General features: G+C 39.5%; 1 protein-coding gene across 1 annotated transcript; it reads left to right on the top strand.

Moving 5' to 3' along the window:
• Nucleotides 1-6,939: 6,939 nt before the first annotated feature.
• On the top strand, nt 6,940-8,695 carry LOC102707160 (transcription factor MYB60-like). The gene is made up of 2 exons (XM_006662635.3): nt 6,940-7,538; nt 7,642-8,695. The coding sequence occupies exons 1-2, from the start codon at nt 7,406-7,408 to the stop codon at nt 8,400-8,402; spliced, it is 894 nt and encodes a 297-aa protein (XP_006662698.2). The 5' UTR covers nt 6,940-7,405; the 3' UTR covers nt 8,403-8,695.
• Nucleotides 8,696-22,749: the final 14,054 nt, after the last annotated feature.

Raw genomic sequence — 22,749 nt, 5'->3', positions numbered from 1 at the left:
GGTAGTAAAAACGGTTTTAAAAAGTTATATAGGAAGATATTGCGCTTTAAAATTAGGAATACAACATTTTAGGTATCCCACATATATTAGTTGTATTGTAGCAATAGTATGCAGTCACACCTCGTGTTACTACACTTTGATCATGATGTTACTATACTTATATCATGATGTTACTGTAATTGTAATTGTACAGTAACAACACACATGTTACTGTAATTATATCACTATATCACTGTTTTACTGTAATTATGCGGTAACAATGCACATATTTTATAGTAAAATGACGTTATTACTATATAGAATGTATATTGTTACTGTATCTATTATCATAGCATTAGTGCATACTAATGCAAATCATATAGATATTTATTAAGATTTTAAACTTTAAACAACTTTATCTCTCACCTCATATATTATTTTTTAAAAACGTTTGTACCACATTGTTAGAAAAAATACTTTAAAAAAGTAGATCACTCATAGGTATGTTTCGACGCTGTTACTGCAAATTAGTTATCGTATTACTGTATTTTTATCTTTGTGTTACTGCAGAATTACTGTGATACAAGAGATGGACTTAGATAAACATAAGGTGAAGTCCATAAGTACGTTGACACACGTGGTGAACTATTTGACCAACATTTAATTGAGGTGGGGGTGATTTTTGGACCTAGAAAAGAGGGGTGAGAGGTGGGATGGGCTTTGGGAGGCCTTAAAAGTGAGTGGGTGTAGAATAACTTATACTAAGAGGGTATACATATTAGTCTATATATATAGAGGAAGTCTCTATCGTACTACCAGATGTAGCTACTCTCTTTACATCTAAGGTGCAGAAACATCTCTATACATATTTCTGCTCTCTTCCAACAGAAAGTATAAACTATATACGTATATACATATAGTTGTATCATTTTTATATGAGATTTAATAGTGTCTATACTTTCTGTTAGATGAGAGCAGAAACAGTTATGAAAGTGTTTCTGTACCTTAGACATAAAGGGAGTAGCTAAACCTGAGAGTAGGATCTAATTTTTATATATATAAGAGAGAGGACACCAAAACCGATCACGCGCGGGGGATGAGCGCCCACGCGCCGACCCTCGCTCGGGCCCGGGGTCTTTAGCAGGCCCTCCTCACTCGGCACATTTCAGTTAGCATCGCTACCCATGGCGGCTCATTTGAATTTGTATAGCTAGCAATGATATATATTAGTAACCGTCATGTCTTTAAATAATTAATTTCTGAAGTCTTTGACAAAATGTTAACGCTGTCAGTGTAAAATAGACCAAATTAAAATATGATAATCGATGAGTTATGCTACTATGTGAGTGATCTTTTGGCGTGGTTAGCCTAACTTCTGGATTGTATACACATATACGGCTTAAGTGTAACATTTATACATAAATTCTAGTCAAAGCTTCGTCTAGTTTCTCTACTTTCTTATTATTATTACACTAGGAGTATGTATTTTCAACACCAATGAATATGAATTATACTTATATCTTTAATTCTTGATAAATTTGGAATTTTTATATAGATCAGCCATGTTCTTCAACTTTTAAGATTTTGTTCATTTTAGAAAAATACAATATTTACAAATATAGTCAATTCTGAACGTGTCGATTTGCTTCATCACTTATATACCCTTGAGTTTTCTATTTGGACTTCTTACATGTTCATTCCGTTAGCTAAGGGTTTAGCTATTTTAAGCAAATCGACCAGTGATGTTCGCTTTGGCGGATGTGTCATTCTCCCTCGCCACATGCAGCTTGGTGAGCCTGTCTGTAAGGCCGTTCTGTGCGACCGGCGGAGTCTTTGTTAATGGCTATATGGCGCCACAGACGACGGCGTAGGTGGCCTCATTGAGTAAGTAGAACATGAACTCATCACCATCAACCACCTCTGCCCAGTAGATTATCTCACCATCCATCCTCTTCAAGACTTCGTCGGGGAGGATCGGGTAGAGGAACCTTGCTATTAAAGAAAACTTGCATGTTGTGAGAGCCATAGCCGTACTCCTCCCCCACCTCCTCCCTCCACCGCTGACCTCAAACTTTCATCTTTCAACTCACGTAGAAAACTTTCACTTTAAATATTGACTTTTTACTCATGGTAAGACAATATTTCTCCTTGACTATAAATTGTGTTGTCAAATTTGAAAAACTTTTGTCGAATCACATAGAAACTTTTAGCTATGAGCGGAAAGTTTCACCTCCAAATTAGACAACTTTAAACTTAGACTAAAAGAAACTTTCATTTTGGATTTTAAAAATAACCCAAGTTAAAATTTTCTTAAGGTCAGACATAAATTTCAACACAAATTGGGCAAACCACACTATTGAAACAAATATTAACCTGAAATTCAAATAATTTCTCAAACCTAGCAAAACATTGAACTCAGTTTGGCCAAAAATCTCACCTTGGATAAAAAACAAATCTTCAATTACATTAGAAAGAGAAATCTCTATGTCCTTAAATATAAGGAACTTTGTCTTGATTCATCTATGGAACGCCGGATATTTAAGGATGGAGGCAGAAGAAGAGAAGAGGATCTTGTACCTAGGGAAGAGAGTTGTTGAGTGTAATTATGCAAGGAGGCAATGACAGCAACCATGCTCAACCATGGAGTGGTGACGCTGGATGGGAAGACGATGGACGCTAACGCTAGATGAGGAATGAGGAAGGGGATGCGTGCGGTGCTGAGTTACAACTTACAACTTCATCCTATGGTAAATACGAAGGAAAAAATATAAGGTACAAACAAGGTGGAAATGTCCTTCCATTAGTGGGCCATGCTTTGCTGCTTTTTGTTAGGATTTATGTTGGTTGGTTCGCTCGTGACTTCGGTATCAGATATGCACGCGAAGTAGTACCGACGATTAATTGATCGGTAGGCAATTTGATTTGTTGTTCTTGACCTAGAGGAAACCAACACATTCTGATTAGTATGTTTAGGCCATAATTTGTATAAAAACTATCCCTAGGTCTTAATTATTAGAGTGTTATGTACCCAACGGCAAGACAAAGAGACTTTGCTGGTTTATCCATCCCACATTCAACTCTTAAGCCATGCCAAGAGGTGTGCTGGTCTAGGGACCATCCCAAATATGAGAGTTGAGATTCTCTAATTTGAAGTCAAAGGGATGTGGTAGCTATATATGTGAGCCTAATAATGGTGGTCCTATATGTCAATGACCCTGTCAGCAATAGCAATATATCAGATCATGGGCGTCCCAAATTCGATGAGATAGGAAGAATTTCCAGAGGAAGATGAATGAGAGGGTGGCAATTAATCGACTGGTAAATGATCTCAACTATTCCTTTTTAATAGAACACATCAACCCCCTTGGACTATATTTAGACTTTACTTTGAATAAGAATTACAATCGTTAGATCTTCCATATTCAACCCCCAAGTATTCAGTATTGGACAAATGATTCAGTCCAATTGGTCTACTCAAAAGTGGCAGTGTGGCAAGTGAAATTTAGACCATTACGCAATCCTCAAATTATATTTCTTATGAGTTATCTAAATTTATAAATTTATATTGTTACCGTTGCTAGTGCTTGGTGACCCAATGGGTGATGGTTGAAAAAACCAAACATCATATTTGTAAAAAAAATAATTTGTGAATAGAAATTTTATATCCGTATTCTTGGCGATCTAAAAGCCAATGTTAGAAAATAAATTTCGGTGAAAAACTCTAAAATCGACTCTAAATTTTAGATTGTAAATTTAAATTTTGGCTTATAAACATAAGAAAAAGATATGGTGCCAATCTGGCCCTCTCTCTGCTCATGGTAGTGGGCTAGTGGCAGGGTGGCTGCGAGTTATATTAATTTGATGGCTACCTTTGTTATTAATTGATCCTCTGAGCGGTGCTGGGTTTGATCGGCTAATACTATCAATTACTCCTACTTCACTGGAGATTAGAGAAAACACTAGTTAAACTTTGTGGAAACTGGCCCAGTTACACTCATAAGATAGGGAAAGAAAAATAAAAGGACACTCATCCAAATACATGTACAAAAAAAAGTGATGATAGAGCCTAATGAGAAGTGGCATTTTTCAGAAGAGAGATGTACTTTTCTCCTATTAATTTATGGCATTTGCAGCAATAGTAGGCAGGGATCGGTCTCGTTTGTGAAAGCATATCATCGTAATTTCGCCTCTATAAGTTGACGTCGACATGTTTTTTTTCCCTCTTTATCATGACACTGTATAAATCTTTTCGCTTTTGATTATATTTATAAGCTAAAATTTAAATTTTTAATCTTAAATTTAAGGTGATTTTAGGATTTTTTTTCGTTGTTTATATTTTAGCTTTTGCTTTTATATCATTAAAAACATGTTTTAAAAGTTTTATTTATAAATTATTTTTCGTTTATAAATACGGTGTTTAGAGGAGACAACGGCCCCTATATAATTATTAGTTCACCGCCCATATATATAATTGACACATGTTGATATACATACAGTTGATACACTCAACAGGCACCCATAAACTCTGATAAAAATAAATAAACCCTTTGAATCTACAGTTTAAACTTTAAAGCTCATACCTCATCTAGGCTCTTCAATTTTTAAGCCCTACAGAAATATATATTCCAAACGTGCAAGTTGTGTGGATTTAAATTTGACATAATTGTATATATGAAACTCTTTTTCAACCCTTTAATACTTTGTTCCCACAATAGTGGTCCTGTGTTCATAATACCACATGTACATATATCATTAATATATATGCCGTGAGTCCTTTTCTCTCCGTTTGATATCTCCCCATCTTCTCAACATTGCTCAGTAGACTTAGCTCACTGTTAATCAGTCAATCGCTACCTTTCGAACCACACTTACCATTCAAACAAAAAAAATAAAAAAAACACTTCTTTAGTTTTTTCTTCATAATTAATTTTACAATATTATAATTTTATTATATGCTGTCGTTCCATTCTAATAGAAAAAACAGAGACCAGAGTTACCAAAAAAACATAAAAAACAACATATATTTAAATATGAAGATAGTATTTTTATATCTACGTGGATGGCATGGAGTGAAGCTTTTTATTTCATAAATGTAAGGGTCAACCGGATAGTGAAATATTTAAGGATTTGTTACTCTTAGAAGTAGTGCTTTACTATTATCACTATATGTCATGACACATACAAGGGCGGATCTACCACCCGTGCTAGGTGGGCTAGAACTCCTCCTATCCTACCACGCCATTGGAGCCCCCCTCAGCCCTTTCAATAAAATTTCTATTATACTGAAGGGAAAAAAGGGTTGGAGGTGTCAGTAAGCAATCTGGACGAAGGTTAAAGAAGACATCAGTCCTTCTTGATATTTTTTCTGAATCCGACACTAGACACATGAGTGACACATTATTAAAGTATAGCAGTGATTAAAAATTAAATGTCTCGGCAGTTATCTAAGAAGAACGTGGACTATTATAAATATGAAATATGAAGCGATTGATGATCGACTCCATTAAAGTGGGAATGAGCTAAGACAACGTGGAACTACAAATGCCCATAAGATGCAAAGATGTACGATCAACCATTTATCTATCATGCACATCGTTATTGTTGTGGTACATAAATATAGCACTTTGATAATATAATTCCTTATTCTGAAAAAGGATAATATAATTCCACGTGACGTGCAGTATGACAGTGATCAGTATATCACAGTCATTGAATGCACCACAGATGGACTCCTGTATATATGCAATCTTGCTACAGTTTACAGGGCCTAGCTGGCTTGCATGATCTGTCTATCATGTTTAGCTAACAAACAAGCATATCATCATCATGTATATTAAAGTTGGGATTTTATTTTTATTTTTAGTGTGATCCACTAATTGGAAGGCCATGCATCCATTGAGTGCATCTCTTCATTTACAATGTAAACCCTAAACTGCACATGTGTGGATGGAGTGTATCAGTGTAGGCACCTTTTGCTGACCTTGGCCGATCATACTTGGTCTGGGGGTCTCATACTCTCGTATATATGTGTGTGCGTACACACACATATGTGGATGTGAGCCTTCTTGCAAATAGGTCGGCTGTTTGGCTTTGTTTTGTCTGGTTGTGATCTTGTATACCCGTTAATTTATTCTGTTCTTAATGAAATCTGGATGGCCTGCCTTGGGTCATCCCAACCCAAAAAAAAGTAGGATATATACAAACAATATATATTGATGAATTAGAAAAAAACAAGAGATGATTTGGGATATGCTTTTTACTTTTTTTTGTCTTAAAAAATATAGAAATTGTAGTGCCAAAAAAATTTGCAATATGACATCATTTTTCTAGAAATTTTCCTATTTTTTCTATTCTATTATATAATTTGTGCTACGTTTTACCCCTTTTTTTTCTTACCAGCTTCGAGGTAAACATGAATTACCACAAAATTCAAAATTTCAAATTTAAATTTGGAATATGAATTTCTGTAACCACGTTATCGCTCGAGGTCATTAAACACCCTACCGGCGATGAAATTTTTTATTTTTTAAATATTTTAAGAAATACTTTTATTACTAAACCTCCGGAGAAAATAATTCCAAATCTAAACCTTTTGGCCACGCCACCAACATTGACGTGGCAAAACAACGATGCCACGCAGCCTTTTCGGCGTCGCGTGGTGTGACGCCACTGTTAGTGGCGTGGCAAGACGATGCTGCCACGCCACCGACAATGGCGTGGCAGGCCGTTTGGCCACGCCAATGCTGGTAGCGTGGCCAAAAAATTTATGCGGTGGAAATATTTTTCCCAAAGTTTAGTAATAAAATTATTTCTTAAAATGTTTAAAAAATAAAAAATTTCACCGGCCATAGGGTGAACCTGCGCTGGACATGTTTACATTAACGAAATGCCTAGAGAAATGAAGTTGAAGAGTCACCCATGGGTGCAGGCTTTGCATGCGAAAAGTCAGTGCCTTTAAATAATTAGACAAACAGTGGCACCAAGCAGAAGTACGTACAGCTTGTAGGCAACCAGCTATACTGATAGTAATACTACAGCCTTTCTTGCTAGCTTTAAGGTGTGTGGCCGTGTCACTGTCACCGATTCATGTGATGCTGTTGACAGAAAAAGAAAGCACGCTGCATCTGCATGGATGCATATAGATAGATGGATGGATCATCCATCTGCCCAAGCCCGATCGACTGGCTTGCCAGAAAGTGAAAGTAAATCATCTCATCAGAAAGTGATCAGAGATAGATAGATAGATAGCAAGTGAAAAGGAGCTGAGATCAGCTCACTCTCTCCCACTCACTCAACTCCTTCCTCTAGCTATATATATGCACACTGTCGGAAGCTCGGGCAGCACAGAGAGAGACGATCGATCGAGCTAGCATATTAGCTAGAGTTAGCTCGATCGATCCTGCCGGACCGGAGTTAGCAGCTAGCGATGGGGCGGCCGCCGTGCTGCGACAAGGAGGGGATCAAGAAGGGGCCATGGACGCCGGAGGAGGACATCATCCTCGTCTCCTACATCCAGGAGCACGGCCCCGGCAACTGGAGATCCGTGCCCATCAACACCGGTATGTAATTTTGCTAGCTTAGCATCTTCGTGTTGTTGCAGATGGCCATGCATGGTGATGACCTGATCAAGAAGACGATGGCTGGATGGATGGATGGATGCAGGGCTGATGCGGTGCAGCAAGAGCTGCCGGCTCCGGTGGACCAACTACCTGCGGCCGGGGATAAAGCGCGGCAACTTCACGGCGCACGAGGAGGGGATCATCGTCCACCTCCAGTCGCTGCTCGGCAACCGCTGGGCCGCCATCGCCTCCTACCTCCCGCAGCGCACCGACAACGACATCAAGAACTACTGGAACACCCACCTCAAGAAGAAGCTCGCCGCCGCCAGCTCCACCTCCTCCAGCCGCCACCCAATCTTCGCCGACGCCACCTTCCCCTCCGCCGCCGGCAGCAGCAGCTCCGAGGTGACCTACCAGATGCAGGCCATCGCCGCCAGGCGCTCCCCCTTCGCCGACTGCCCTTCCTCCTCCTACGCCTCCAGCATGGACAACATCTCCAAGCTGCTCGACGGCTTCATGAAGACCGCCCCCCCGTCGCCGCCGCCGCCGCCGTTGCAGCACTACGACTCCGGCTGCTACGACGTCAAGCCCTCCGTCGTCGATGTCGGCAACCCGTTGCTGTCCTTCGACTGCATGTCCGGCACCGACGACCTCGACTGCTTCGACGTTCACCAGCAGGCGTCGTTCATGGATCAGTACGGCGGCTATGGCGGGTACGTCGACGAGAGCAAGCAGCAGGTGAGCCAGGCGCCGCCGCCGCTGTCTTCGATCGAGAAGTGGCTGTTCGACGAGGCGGCGGCGGAGCAGGTCGCCGACCTCATGGACCTCTCCGATGGTTGCTGCTCCGTCCCAATGATGTTTTAATTAATTAGCTGCGGAAATGAAAGAATTAAACACTGTCACATTCGATACGCAACGCTGTGCACATCAATAATTAATTTTATATTAATTAGCTACTAGATGTCTAGGTTAAAATATTCTTGTCACTACATATACTTTGTAGCTAGCAGGTTTGTAATTATATACATGTGTGTCAGTGTCACTGGCATCAAACGTCGGAACAAGAATAAGAGATAGCAACAGGTAATTAACAGGTGTGATTATAAGTTCTGTAAGCATGATGTAATTCATTATGATTATTTGTTGTTCATTTTTTCCAAAAGAATTTCCAGAGTGCCTCCAGTGGCCACACCTATCCCAAAGAGCTGAAATTTTGGAAAATAATGTCATTGTCAGTATCAGTGTATCACTATCCGATTGTTGTTAGACTCACGAGTGATAGTTTGGTTTTTTCACGACATATTTGCAAAATAAAATTTATTAATAAAATATTTATATAAGTATTCTTATCGATCTAAGAACCAATGTTAGAAACTAAACTTCGATAAAAAAAACCCTAAAATTAACTCTAAATTTAATATTGAAAATTCAATTTTTAGCTTATAAGCATAAGAGAAAAAAAAAAGGTGGGGTGCTAGTTATCTTCCTTTATTTTTAATTTTTGCTTTACACAATATCAGCAATTCCGGATGGTTCGTGGTAACCGCATATTCCGCGGGGGCACGGTAACAGTCACTTTATGAGTATATAAATTTAGGTTGAATTCAAGAAATTTGAGGAAATTTGAAACAAAAAAATATATGGTCGAGATTGATTTGTAGTGATGTTTGGTGAAAGAAATAGGTGAAGAAACGAATTTAAATGCAAGAACAAAGTGAAAATATAAAAATCCATAAAAACAAAAAATGTCACTTGTGTTCTATATTAATTGCAGATTATATGAAAAATAAAAATCGTAAGTGTTACTTGTTAGCTAGGTAATAGTTACTATTTGAATTATGTGTAGGTATACATTTGTTTTCTAGGGAGATACATGTACAAATAATAGACGGTATAATATTTGTGTTATTTATTGCTTGCATTGTGTTGTACTCGTATACTTTAAGTACCACTTTGTTCTATATTAATTGCTACTTATCAATCGTTTTATATATAATTATTGCAATGTCTCTAACTAAATAGAGGTCATGCCTCCTTTTTTTCAAATAACATGTCCTAACTGTTACAGCTATAGATATTACTTATTTTCCATTTTCTATATAAGTTTACACTATTTTTTGATTATTTTGAATTTTTTATCCTCGGATTTCACTATTTGTGGTTTTCTCCCGAAACCATGTGGTCTCTACGCAAAACCACATGGTTTTCACCATTTCTAAATTTAAAATTTTCAAATTCAAATTTATTACGGTTTTAGCGGTAACCGCGCAATAACTGCAACTCCACCATCGATCAGTTCGGAGGTCTCTGGCAGTTTTGTATACGCTAGTAGTAGATACTACTACTTCGTCCCCAAAAAGTCATTTTAACTCCTTTTATTTATCCTATAAGAATTTTTTAAATAATTATTGTATTAAAGTTTTGTAAAGTAAGGGATAAATATGTTAGGATATAAAAAAAGACAACAAATATACTATGGTTAAAAAAGTAAAGAGCATTCCAAGCGTTATAGTTTTGTATAGGTATATATGAGATATGCCGTATAACTTTGGCTATCTGGTTCTTTAACTTACATTAAAAAAAAGTTGCATAGATATAATATTATCTCCTCTCTGGTTATAACAAACTTGAAATGTTGAATATATTATTCTATAAACCCAAAACCTACATTCCAAATGATTTTTATGGTCGAACACGTGCTGACTGCACGCCCTATAAAGCGGTTTGTTTTCGAGACAGGAGGGAGTAACATAATTTATTTGAAATGGTGAAGGTTCCAGTAAAAAAAAGTTCCCTGGTTGGAGTGGACTGTGCAATGACTTGAAGGACAGTTTCTTCCTCTTCTTATGTACTTGTTGTATATGCCCATATGAATGCAGATGCTATAATAATTTCTTACAAAGAAGCTGCGGAAAGAGGAAGCTTAAGCAGACTCCTTACCTGTCGGCAACTGTGTAGGTGGTCCCGATCACATTCAGTGCAAAAGAAATCAACTCCCAACTTTTTTTTTCTGGCCCTGTTCTCATTCATTGAGTGCAAAAATAAACAGTGCTCTAATCTTTCGTTTAATGCTGCACCTACCCTGCAAAACAAAATTGCACCAGTTCTAGGGCAATTGGAAAGGACATGTCCCTCTCTATGAGAGTATTTTTGCAAATATGCTTCAGAAACTTACGTTGATGGTACGCAACTACTCTAGGTAGTCATCAGCATCACATAAAATGCAGCGTTAGCTTGTTAAACATCAACTAAAACCCATAGATGGTACTGTACTACTGAGAATAGTGGTCAATGTCCAGGAAAATGAGTTATTATACCTGATTATGACATGGGCCATGTCGTGTCTCTCTCTGTTACACGTCCCTTTTATGCCAATCTGCAAAATCCTCTGCATCTATCTAGTGCATCTAATGTAGTGCACAGTTACTATCTCCAGATGGCATATTAGATTGTATGTAATACTAGAGAAAAACCTGGCATGGCTGAACAAACTGAGGTTGATGAAGTTCAAGCTTTCCTACCCTGGTTTGGTGATATTGTCAGCTGCCTCACGCCAACAGGCAACCAGCTAGCTTGGTACAGCAGCTATGTGTTCAAGTCCCAAATCAAGCAGGATGGACCAGCAGGGTGAGCCCGGCCAGGTTAGATTTTTCATGGCCCAACCGCAGTCAAGCCATGGTCCTGAAGAAGCACATTTCATACCTTCATGGAGTTCTTCAACAAATGCAGGACTTCAATCTTCAGTCCTGGACTCCTGGTAACTCCTGGTAAGAAAGAGAAGCGTTATGGTCATCTATGTCGATTAAGAAAGAACGAATACTCTGAAGATCTGCACACATTCAAGTGATTCATGTCAGCTAATTTGGAACACATATGGAGTTTTAGAAGCAACTAAGTTTTGTTATATATTTTGAATAGAATTGATCAGAGGTTTGCCCCAAATGACTATATGTTCACAGCTCATCCTCTAAATAATCCCTAAAGGGAAAAAATCATGCTTAATAGTAGAAATTAGAAAAGAAAGGAAAGGAACTTTGTTTCTTGACAACATGATAAGCATTGAGTGGAAGTATACATCTCAATCTCGATGTAGCCATCAGAGTAGACATGGGACCAAGGCAGTACAAATATAGCTCACGTGTAATTTGAGAGTGCCAATGCAGTGTGCCATGACAACCAACTGGCAGCTAACAATTAAGTATGAGAAGTCGAGTTATGTAACCTCCGTGGAGTATATAGACAGGCTCAATTCATTCTTCCAGGAGATGTCCTGTACCACAATAGTAACCAGGAAAGTGTGAGCACTAGTCTTGTCAAATTAGAACCATCACACATGTCTTTATCTAAAATAAACTTCACATATGTATTTTGTAATCTACTCCCTTCGTCCCAAAATAAATTCATTTTTCACGCATCACACGTATACCAATATAAAAGCTAAAAGACTATAATGTTCTTCACTTTATCAAATCTCAATACAATTATTTTCTACTTTATCTATTCCCAATTCATTTATTCCATATTTTCATAAAATCCAATGCAATGATTACTCATAAATGAACTTATTTTGGAACAAACTAAAATGAGAAAAAATAATTTTATTTTAGAACAGAGGTAGTATATAAAGCTGACATCCCATTCTGAAAATCAAAGTAGTATTACTAGTCTATGAACGAAATCCATTCCAAAAAAACAACCAAATGATGGGAGATTATCGAGACCAGTGTTAGTCACCAACCAATAGCATGGCGGTCTAACTGCAAAATTATACCTCAAAGTAGTTTATCGACACTAACAGCTGAAGTAGCCCTCAAAGTAGTTCTTGACATGTCAAAGTGCACATTCTGTACTATTTTGTCAATTGACAGGCATAAGTTGCCATCGTCTTTCTGTCAGCATAATCGCACATACTCGTAGTTGAACTCTGTTGACACCAATTCCATAGTAGGTATCATGATGAGTACATATACACAGCATATGAAAGGAACTCATATTCATACAATGTGTAAGGATAGTGTTGTTATCAGGTATGTAATTGATCTTTATAGACAGGTGATGCTAAAAAGAAGATCAACGAATCCAAATATAAACATGCACCAATATTTGAATCAAGAAAGAATAATGGATTTCAATCCAGATTTCGTAAAACCTAGATTCAATCTATGCTGCACCTGACAACAATAAAAGTGAGCATGGGTTAAGTAACTTCCTCTGTACATATCCAAACCTTACTAGAAAGTCAATTAAATGGTGAGTAGCAAACTCTAGCATTTTTTTACAACCACACAATGGCAGAACCACTTACCACTTTACAATGTAGAACTAAAACAAGCTGCTTAGCTTTGGATGAAATAGAATCACCTCCTTAATTATAATGGTTGCTAACATTAGAATCGCCTTCTTAATTACTTGAGAAAGTATTCGTTCCGCTAATAATTCCAGTATTTTACTAGTCAAAATAACTCTTGATTGCAAAAAAAAAAGCCAATAATTTTGCAGGTAGAAAAACAGTTATGATTCAGTGTCTAATTGAAGTGTGGGTCTGTCCAGAGCAAACATTGCACAGGGACATAAAGCATGATGACTTAATTCGAGACTGTAAATAGATGATATTGTTGATTGAAAGAGTAAGTACATTCTGCCACAAACTTGTGAAATGGTATCACTGTACCAGTTTTTCATTCCATGGGGACGGTTGGTTAAAACTACTGAGTAACACCACCTAAATGCTTGACACCACTTTCTGTAGTCAAAACTATTTAATTTGCAAGGAGATACACAGTCATAACCTCTGAGAATAAAATAATAAAAATTATTATTATTTGTAAAACTTTTCAGAAATGATCAGACCATTCAAAAACAAAAGAGTGACCAACTTTGTGGACTACACAGTATACAGTTAAATATGCTTCAGAGGAAAAAAAACTGCATGGTGCGGAATATATACTTTACAAGACAATAACTTTGGCTCTTAGCCTATTATTCATAAAGCCTTTGCAGCAAGGACACCTTTAAGAAGTTCTTCAGTTTGTTCATGTATTAGATCACATGAAAGGACAAATGTATAGCATAATCATCACATAGAGTGAGTAGCTTACCTCCCAACTACTAACCAAACTAGCACCACAAGGACCACCTTAGCAAGCTATTTTTTTCTATTGAGCATGACTGCATGAACATCCTAGCTATCAGTCATGACGGAGGCCGCGTTCGCCGCCCCCTATAAGTTAACTTATCTCTCTTATTTTCCGCGCGCACGCTTCCCAAACTGCTAAACAGTATATATTTTATAAAAATTTTCTATAGAAAGGTTGTTTTAAAAATCATATTAATCTATTTTATATTTTTTTAATAATTAATAATTAATTAATCATGTATTAATCTATTACTATGTTTTCCACGTCAGGATAAGTTAACCCCCCATGGACGAACGCGGCCTTAGTGACTTACAATCCTGTTACTACCACCTTACTACTATAAGAATGTGATGTGCATCATTCTTTTAAAACAAATGTTTCCAAGCTCAGAAGATTTCTTAAATGTGATAACTAAAAAGAGCAAGAAGCTCAACCATCAGTACATTCTGATGTTACATATTGCTAGCGTACCTTTTTTGAAGAAACCTGCAGGTGCCAATATAACTTGCAGTGGTTACATAGAGTGCAGCGCTTATCAGTAATCAATAATCATATAGAGTTGCTGGATAAGTGGATCTTGTATCTATGTGCAGGTGACAACAAACTGAAAGACAAAGATACACAAGTTGAAGATGTCTATACTCAGATATAAATGTAGTTGCATCTGCTATGATAGACATGTTAGTATTTAAGGGTTACTAGCCAAAATTAATGAATATTCAAAAAATGTATGACACGCTTGTATAGAACCTAGTAGATAAAGGCAGAGAACTAGTAGATAAAGGCAGAGCTGCAACAAAGTTGGAGCTTTCTAGTTACAAGGTTTAAGACTGGTGATAACATATTCTGTAGAACCATCAGATATAACATATCCAAAACGATATGCTTCCACTTGAGAAACATTGTTAATTTAGGTAAACCAACAGTGTTTATTTATACCATAAAGCAAAGACAAACAAACCATTTTTCTGAACCTTATTTTTGTGCATCACATCATAGGCAGATCTACATTTATGGGAGAATCATCCCATAACCAACTAAGCAATGCAGATTTTCCCAACGGCGCACTATCAATTGGCCTGATATGTGGTGGCACAATCCCTGCTTCCCTGCTATATGTTCCAACAAAGATCCTATGCAAGAGCAGAGAGCTATATTAAAATGTTGAGCCATTTGGCAAATCTAGAGTCCTCTGCAAGTTGAATAAGGATAGATAGCAGCACTCTCTACTTGTTGGAAACATTAATATGGCCCCGTGCGTATTTCTGGAAAAAACATTAATATGAATTCATCATTTTAGGTCCATTAGTTGATTGGACATTTTGAGATAGGTACAACTACAAAAAATGACTGTCATTTGGTATATATGACCTGAGTCAGAAAGATGTCAGGGATTGGTCAGTTAATATCGGTCTACAACGTTGAGAGTTTGACAGACTGAACCAGTGGACACAGTGTTCCTTCCAACTGTCGATGAACAGAGGATTGTTCAAATTTGCCACCCTTCATGCAGCATTCTCAGTAAATCAATATTCTTTAATAAAATAACAAGATAACAATAACCTATTGACCAGTTGCTTTTTTAAGGACAAATTGGAAATTTCCAACTCAAATAAAAGGCCATTACAACCAATACAAGAAAATTTACTGCCAGGGAGTCTTGACCAATCAGTTGTGATTTTCCATTGGTGAATAGGGAAATTAACTTCTACCATTGACTACCAGAAAAATTTATGAACACTTCCAATGTATTAAAATTCACGTAAAATGAGTGATGAACATCATACCCTTAAATGTGTTAAATCCGAGTGGAAGTTGTTGCATCATCAGCATAGTGGTTCTTGAAGAACAAGAGAACTTGTGAAGTGTGTTTTCAAAAGAAAATGATGTACGTTTGCAACACGGAATAACAATTATGCTTCTATGATCATGCCTACTTTTAGTAGCTTTATGCCTCGTCAATCAGATTTTAAAGGGTGACATCACACTAATTATTCCGGTGGCATAGAATTAGCATAGGACCACCAATTGGTTGCAGGCCGTACAGGAATATAAGTACAAAATTGGAGCAATCAATTGGTGGTTTGGCGATTGAGAATGACCTACATAACCTAAAGGAAAACAACAGGTTCAAACTACATAGGCAACCCTCAGCAAGGTATGGATAAACCTAGTTGAAAGTGGCTTTTCTGATTGATGTGTAATATCCGGCGTCGCCGGCGAGGTTGCCGTCGCCGCCAATCGGAGATTTGAGACAGATTGGAGGTAGAACAGAAGGTCTGAGGCGAGGAGAAGACGAGAGAGAGAGAGAGAAAGAGATGGGGACGAACAGAATGTTCTCTCTTGTTATTTTTCAACTTGTCTCATACGCTACAGTGTTCGTCAGCTTTATACAGCTCGCTAGCTCACGCCCTCAAGGCCCTGACACACTCACACATACTTTCTAAAGCGCCTTTCGCAATTACGCCTTCAGAATGTCGTCTTCCCATCCATTGATGGCTTCCCGCTTTCCGCCTTTTCCCCTGTCACCGCCACCGGCGTGACATTGCCGCCTCCATGAGAACCAGCTTGACCCCAAGCTAATGCTGTAGGAAAACGAGCACGTAGCACATCATAATCTTCCCAGGTCGCCAACGCGTCTGGCAGTGAGCCCCAAGTGACCAAAACTTGCACCACAGCAGCATTACCCTTTTTCACCAAACGACGATCCAAAATAGCCGTAGGTAACAACTCCTGAACATCCAGTTCCAGAGTGACTGGTAATTCACTGAACACTGGAGCATGATTAGGAATGAACTGCTTGAGTTGAGAAACATGGAACACCGGATGAATTAAGCTAGTGGACGGCAATTGCAAACGATATGCCACCGAACCAATACGCTCCAGAATTGTATAAGGACCATAAAACTTCATAGCCAACTTGGGACAAGGACGACGAACCAAGGAAGTCTGAGCATAAGGTTGTAATTTCAGATAAACCGAATCACCTACTTGAAACGAACGTGGAGTGTGCTTAGAATCAGCAGCTTGTTTCATCTTATTCTGAGCCCGAGCCAACTGATACTGCAAAAGACTGGAGTAAAAAGCTCGAGAGCGTAACATAGCAGAAGCATCATTTGTATTGGCAGTAGTAACGTTCTGATCCAGAAGTACAGGAGGAAGCAAGCCATATGATGGATCTTGACCATACAGAGCTCGGTGAGGAGTACATTGCAGCGCTGTATGAAAACTTGTATTGTACCAGAACTGAGCCAAAGCGAGCCAGGCAGCCCATTGAGAAGGAGATTGAGCCACCGAACAGCGAAGATACATTTCGAGACACTGATTTACCCGCTCAGTTTGGCCATCAGATTGTGGATGATACGCTGTACTCATATGCAATGGAATGCCAAATTTCTTAAACAGTGTCTGCCAAAAAGAACTAGTAAACACCTTATCCCGATCCGAGACAATAGACTGAGGCATACCATACAATTTAGCCACATGTTCCAAATAGGCATCAGCCACATGCAGGGCAGTAAAGGGATGCTTGAGAGCAATAAAATGACTATACTTAGTAAAACGATCAACCACCACAAGAATGCTGTTCTTGTTACGAGAAAGAGGTAAACCCTCAATGAAATCCATAGAAATATCCAACCATGCACCAGCAGGAATTGGCAATGGTTGTAGTAAACCTGGATAGGAGCAATGTTCATGTTTGGCCTGCTGACAAACCGAGCATTGTTGAATAAATTCTTCGACAGCCTTTTTTAACCCAGTCCAACAGAACAATTTTTTCAGACGATGATAAGTGGCTTGCATGCCCGAATGGCCACCCAAAGCAGACGCATGAAATGCAGATATCAGCTTGGTCTGAAGAGCTGAATTAGCACCCACCCAAATCTTACCTTTCTTACGAATCAGACCCTGACTAAGAGCAAAACCCTTGGCATTTGAACTCGTGACTGCCAATTCCACCAATAAACTTTGGGCTTGGGAATCCACTGCATAAGAGTTCACAATTTCTTGAACCCAAACCGGATGAGCCATAGAGATAGCCTGAAGAGAAAAATAATGCCCCACCCGAGACAAAGCATCAGCAGACTTATTCTCAATACCCCGCTTGTACTGAATTTTATACTTAAGACCAATCAGTTTAGTCATTGCTTTGCGCTGTAACTCAGAAGTAAGCAACTGATCATCCAAGTGACAAAGAGACTGGTGATCGGTTCGAATAGTAAACGGACCCCTCAGTAAATAAGAGCGCCATTTATCCACAGCCATCATAATAGCCAGAAATTCTTTCTCATATATGGACAATTTCTGATTGTTAACACCCAAAGCCTTACTATAAAATGCAATAGGATGGCCAGCTTGAGATAACACTGCACCAATACCGGTATCACAAGCATCAGTTTCTAAGACAAATGGCTGATTGAAGTCGGGTAAAGCTAATACCGGTGTGGAACACATAGCCTGCTTAAGGTGCTGGAAAGCAGATTCAGCCTGAGATGTCCACACAAACTTAGCAGATTTTCATAGGAGAACAGTCAAAGGTTTAGCAATAATACCATAATGAGCCACAAATTTTCGGTAATACCCAGTGAGACCCAAAAATCTCCGAAGTTCCGTAACATTAAGAGGAGTAGGCCATTGCTGCATCACTTTTGTTTTAGCTGGATCAGTGGCTACCCCATCCACAGAGATAATATGCCCCAAATATTCAAGCTGAGTGGCAGCAAATGAGCACTTACTAAGCTTAGCAGTCAACTGGTGCTGTTGCAAAGTACTAAACACGAGCTCCAAATGCTGAAGATGAGTATCCAAAGATGGACTATAGACCAAGATATCATCCATGAACACCAGCACAAACTTTCTCATATAAGGTGCGAAAATTTGATTCATTAAACATTGGAAAGTCGCTGGTGCATTTGTCAGGCCAAATGGCATAACTCGAAACTGAAAATGTCCGTGATGAGTTTTAAAAGCAGTTTTCTCCTCATCAGCTTCTTTCATCCTTATCTGATGATAGCTACTCTTTAAATCCAGTTTAGAAAAATACTTAGTACCAGCCAATTCATCTAACAATTCATCCACAATTGGTAAAGGAAACTTGTTTTTAATGGTAAGGTTATTCAATCTTCTATAGTCCACACAGAAACGCCAGGTATTATCTTTCTTTTTAACCAGCAGAACAGGTGAAGCGAAAGGACTGCAACTTTGAGTGATAATACCGGAGGAGAGCATCTCACTAACCTGCTTCTCGATTTCATCTTTCTGAGCTGGAGAATACCGGTAAGGTCGGCTATTCACCGGTGCCACCCCAGGTAATAAAGGAATAGAATGATCTAACTCCCTGTGTGGTGGTAAGGAATTAACATTCTGAAATATAGCTTGAAATTTATCCAATAGTTTCTGGACTGCAGGAGACATTTCAGGGGTAACCACATCATCCTCACATTGTTGCACTAAGGCCAAAGCCCACACATCATTGCCCTGTTGCCACTTAACTATTTGCTCAGGAGAAGCCACCTGAAGATGAACAGGATGATCAGAGGAAGCCTGAACACCCTGCAACTGAATGTGGGTGCCCTTATAATCAAAAGCTAACCATTTGTCACTCCAATCACATTCCATGGGACTATGCTGCTGTAGCCAATCCATCCCCAGCACAGCATCATATCCTCTCATATCCAAAACTTTCATTGTGGTCTCAAAAGTAATACCCTGAAGCCCCATGTAAAATTAGGAACACATGAATGACAAGTAAGCATATTGCCATTAGCCACCTTAACTGAAGGAACAATCTCCTGAGTAACCAATTTCAACCGACTACACAGGTCTGCATTGATGAAACTGTGTGTGCTTCCCGAATCCACCAAAATGAGAACCACTTGATTACCCACCAATGCTCTAAGTTGTAGAGCAGACGATGTACAAGTACCTGAAATAGCATGAATAGATAATAACATCTCATCTTCTGCAGATTGCTCCAACTGTGTAACAGCTTCCAAAACCTCATCCGACAGCATGTCAGTGGCCTGAAACTCAACTGCTTTCAACTGTGCATCAGCAGTGCGTCCACACACATGACCGGGGGCATAGTTCTCACCACACTTAAAGCACAAACCATGAGTGCGTCTGTATTCCTTTAACTGTTGAGCCTTCCATAGTTCACTGCCACCAGTTTTGGCAAGATCACCACTTTTCTGAGTCGAAACACCACATTTATGATAGCTTCTCTGAACTTTAGTAGCACTTTCATGCACAAGCGCTATCAGATAAGCTTGAGTAACGGTGGTCGGCTGGTGAGCCGACACAAAATAGCGGTATTCCTCCTTAAGGCCCAAAATGAACTGTGAAACCAACATCGAGCCACTGACAGCAGGATCATACAGTCGGATCTCATACACTAACTGAGCAAACTTAGCACGATATTCAGACACCGAACCTGTTTGTGTCAATAACAGCAACTCATCCATCTTAACTCGATGAAGATGTGCCTCAAATTCCTCTAAGACAGCATACTTCAGCTGATCCCACGTTGGCCAACCCATTTCCTGTTTCCATGCTTGATACCAATTTGCAGCATCACCAATCAAATTCAAGGAAGCAGCGAACACTTTAAAACCCTCGATGATGTTATACATATCAAAATATGTCTCACAGTTATCAACCCAAACTCAAGCTCCTGACCCATCAAATTTAGGAAAATCCATTTTCGGTGTCCACTGTTTCACTTGATCAAACTTAGGAACATGCCATGGACTAGAAGGAGAACCAGTGGTATGCGATCCAATCATGAACTCAGGTTTTGGAGTATGCAGCAATGGGGGTTGTGAGATCACCTTGGGAGGGGGCGGTGGTGGCGGGGGTGGTGGTGGTGGTGTTGGCCCGAACTTGGCCTCCTTCAGAGCCTCGGTAACCTACGCCTGCTCTGCTTGAACTTGTCCCAACGATGTCATGGACAAATCCACCTTCGATTGAACAGCTTCCAAACAATCTCCCTGCTGCTTCAGTTGATTATCAATCAGATCGAGCCGTGGAACAATGGCCTCCACCCCTTCTTGCTTGGCCAGTGCCTTCAGCTGCGTCAGCAATCTCTCCTCCATCGATTCCATTGCTGCTACGACTTGCCGCACCTGCACCCCTTGCTTCGACGGCGCCGTTGCGTCTCCTGCTCGAAATCCGATCGAACCAGACACGAGATTCACAGCAGTTCAACTCCAAAGAGGAACCACCAACTCGGCCACAGGGATTTTACCGACCAGATCGCGAGTTTCAGCGGAGGACACCCGGAAACGTCTGCTCTGATACCAACTTGTAATATCCCGCGTCGCCGGCGAGGTTGCCGTCGCCACCGATCGGAGATTTGAGACAGATTGGAGGTAGAACAGAAGGTCTGAGGCGAGGAGAAGACGAGAGAGAGAGAGAAAGAGATGGGGACGAACAGAATGTTCTCTCTTGTTATTTTTCAACTTGTCTCATACGCTACAGTGTTCGTCAGCTTTATACAGCTCGCTAGCTCACGCCCTCAAGGCCCCGACACACTCACACATACTTTCTAAAGCGCCTTTCGCAATTACGCCTTCAGAATGTCGTCTTCCCCATCCATTGATGGCTTCCCGCTTTCCGCCTTTTCCCCTGTCACCGCCACCGACGTGACATGATGGATGCTAAACACACACAGAAAGCACTCGTTTGAATTAACCATTACCTGTCGAAGTGATGCTATGTGATAGCAACCGTATATGATATCCTTTCTTGTAGAAAATAAGTACCGCTACAGCTGAGAGAGGACAAGAGTGGTAGTGCACAAAACATTGTTAGATGCCATGTCATTTTCAAAACATGAACTTGTCCTTGTGGCACCAAATTTAGGCAAAAGGTTAGTCAACATCCCCTTATCCTTGATCAATGCCCAGTTGGTCATTCGAGCTATAAATGGGGGAAATTAGGTTGGTAAGTGGCAACTAGATGGGTAGATTTGGTTCAGATGGAACCTTTGGAGAAAAGAAATTATCTTCTTCTGTTTCTAAAGTTGCAAGGAAACTATCTTGAATTTTTGATGCCGAATGCCCAGTAAATTTGTGTTTTACTGACCTACTAATGTGCAACCCAACAGAAAAGTTCATTAGTAGGAAACCAAAATCGAGCAGACATTTAGAGAAGAAATAAAATAGCAAAAAGGAGGATGTTGAGTGTGGCTACCAGGCGATGCTGGCGCAGTGGCACCGTCAAGGCTGCGCATGACCGGAGACTGCCGCGGGAAGCGGTCGAACGCGATGGGGTGGGAGACGGCGCGGGGACGGCAGCCTCGTCCTCTTTGTCCCATCCCTCCTAGGAGCAGCAGCGAAACTGGAGAGAGAGAGAAAGACAAGTGGGCCATCTGCAAACCCGCCTAGTGGCTAGGCCCATCAAGCACAGTTTATGGCCTATTAGGATTTCACTTTTGGAACAAATAGGCAAGTCAAAGACATAAAACAATCAGTTTCTTATCTTGGGAGAACACAAGCACCGATGATTTTGCCCACAGCTGAACAAGTTTATCTCTAACTATATTTTGGCAAATAAGACTTTCCCCGACCAATTTCCAGATATCACAAATATAGCTCACATCTATGCATTTGGCATCCTGATATGCAACAGATAAACCTAGCCTACAGAGTGCAGCCCTACAAAGCTTCACAACACGGCAGCAACAAAGGTTTATCTTGATACGAGAAATTGTACACTACATATTGAAATGTAGAGAAAACCAGAACATAGCAAATTGCATGCATGAGTAAAATTGTAAAAATAAACAAGAGAATACAAGAACAGAATTTCCACTGCCACCTACTCCCTCCGTTCCATATTATAATAATTTCTAGGTTTGTCTAAATTCATACATATAACAATGTATATGTTTTATACATGTGTCTAGATTTATTAACATATATATGAATTTAGACAAAACTAAAAAGTATTATAATGTGAAACGGATGGGATATAAATTTAGGGACTATGCCCAAATTTAAGATCACTTATTTATTCACTGCCCACTAGTCAGATTTACCTGGAATGCTATATAAAGCACCTTTAACCTTAAA

The sequence above is a fragment of the Oryza brachyantha genome, chromosome 11 (genome assembly GCF_000231095.2).
Source record: "Oryza brachyantha chromosome 11, ObraRS2, whole genome shotgun sequence".
Classification (NCBI taxonomy): domain Eukaryota; kingdom Viridiplantae; phylum Streptophyta; class Magnoliopsida; order Poales; family Poaceae; genus Oryza; species Oryza brachyantha.
The sequence above is the reverse complement of the archived record's forward strand: the minus strand, read 5'-3'. Positions and strand labels throughout refer to the sequence as shown.

Excerpts from the sequence above, each read along its gene's own strand:
- LOC102707160 (XM_006662635.3), top strand. The coding sequence starts at position 7,406 with ATGGGGCGGCCGCCGTGCTGCGACAAGGAGGGGATCAAGAAGGGGCCA. Across the intron at positions 7,539-7,641 it reads ATCCGTGCCCATCAACACCG|GGCTGATGCGGTGCAGCAAG; the intron begins GTATGTAATTTT and ends GGATGGATGCAG.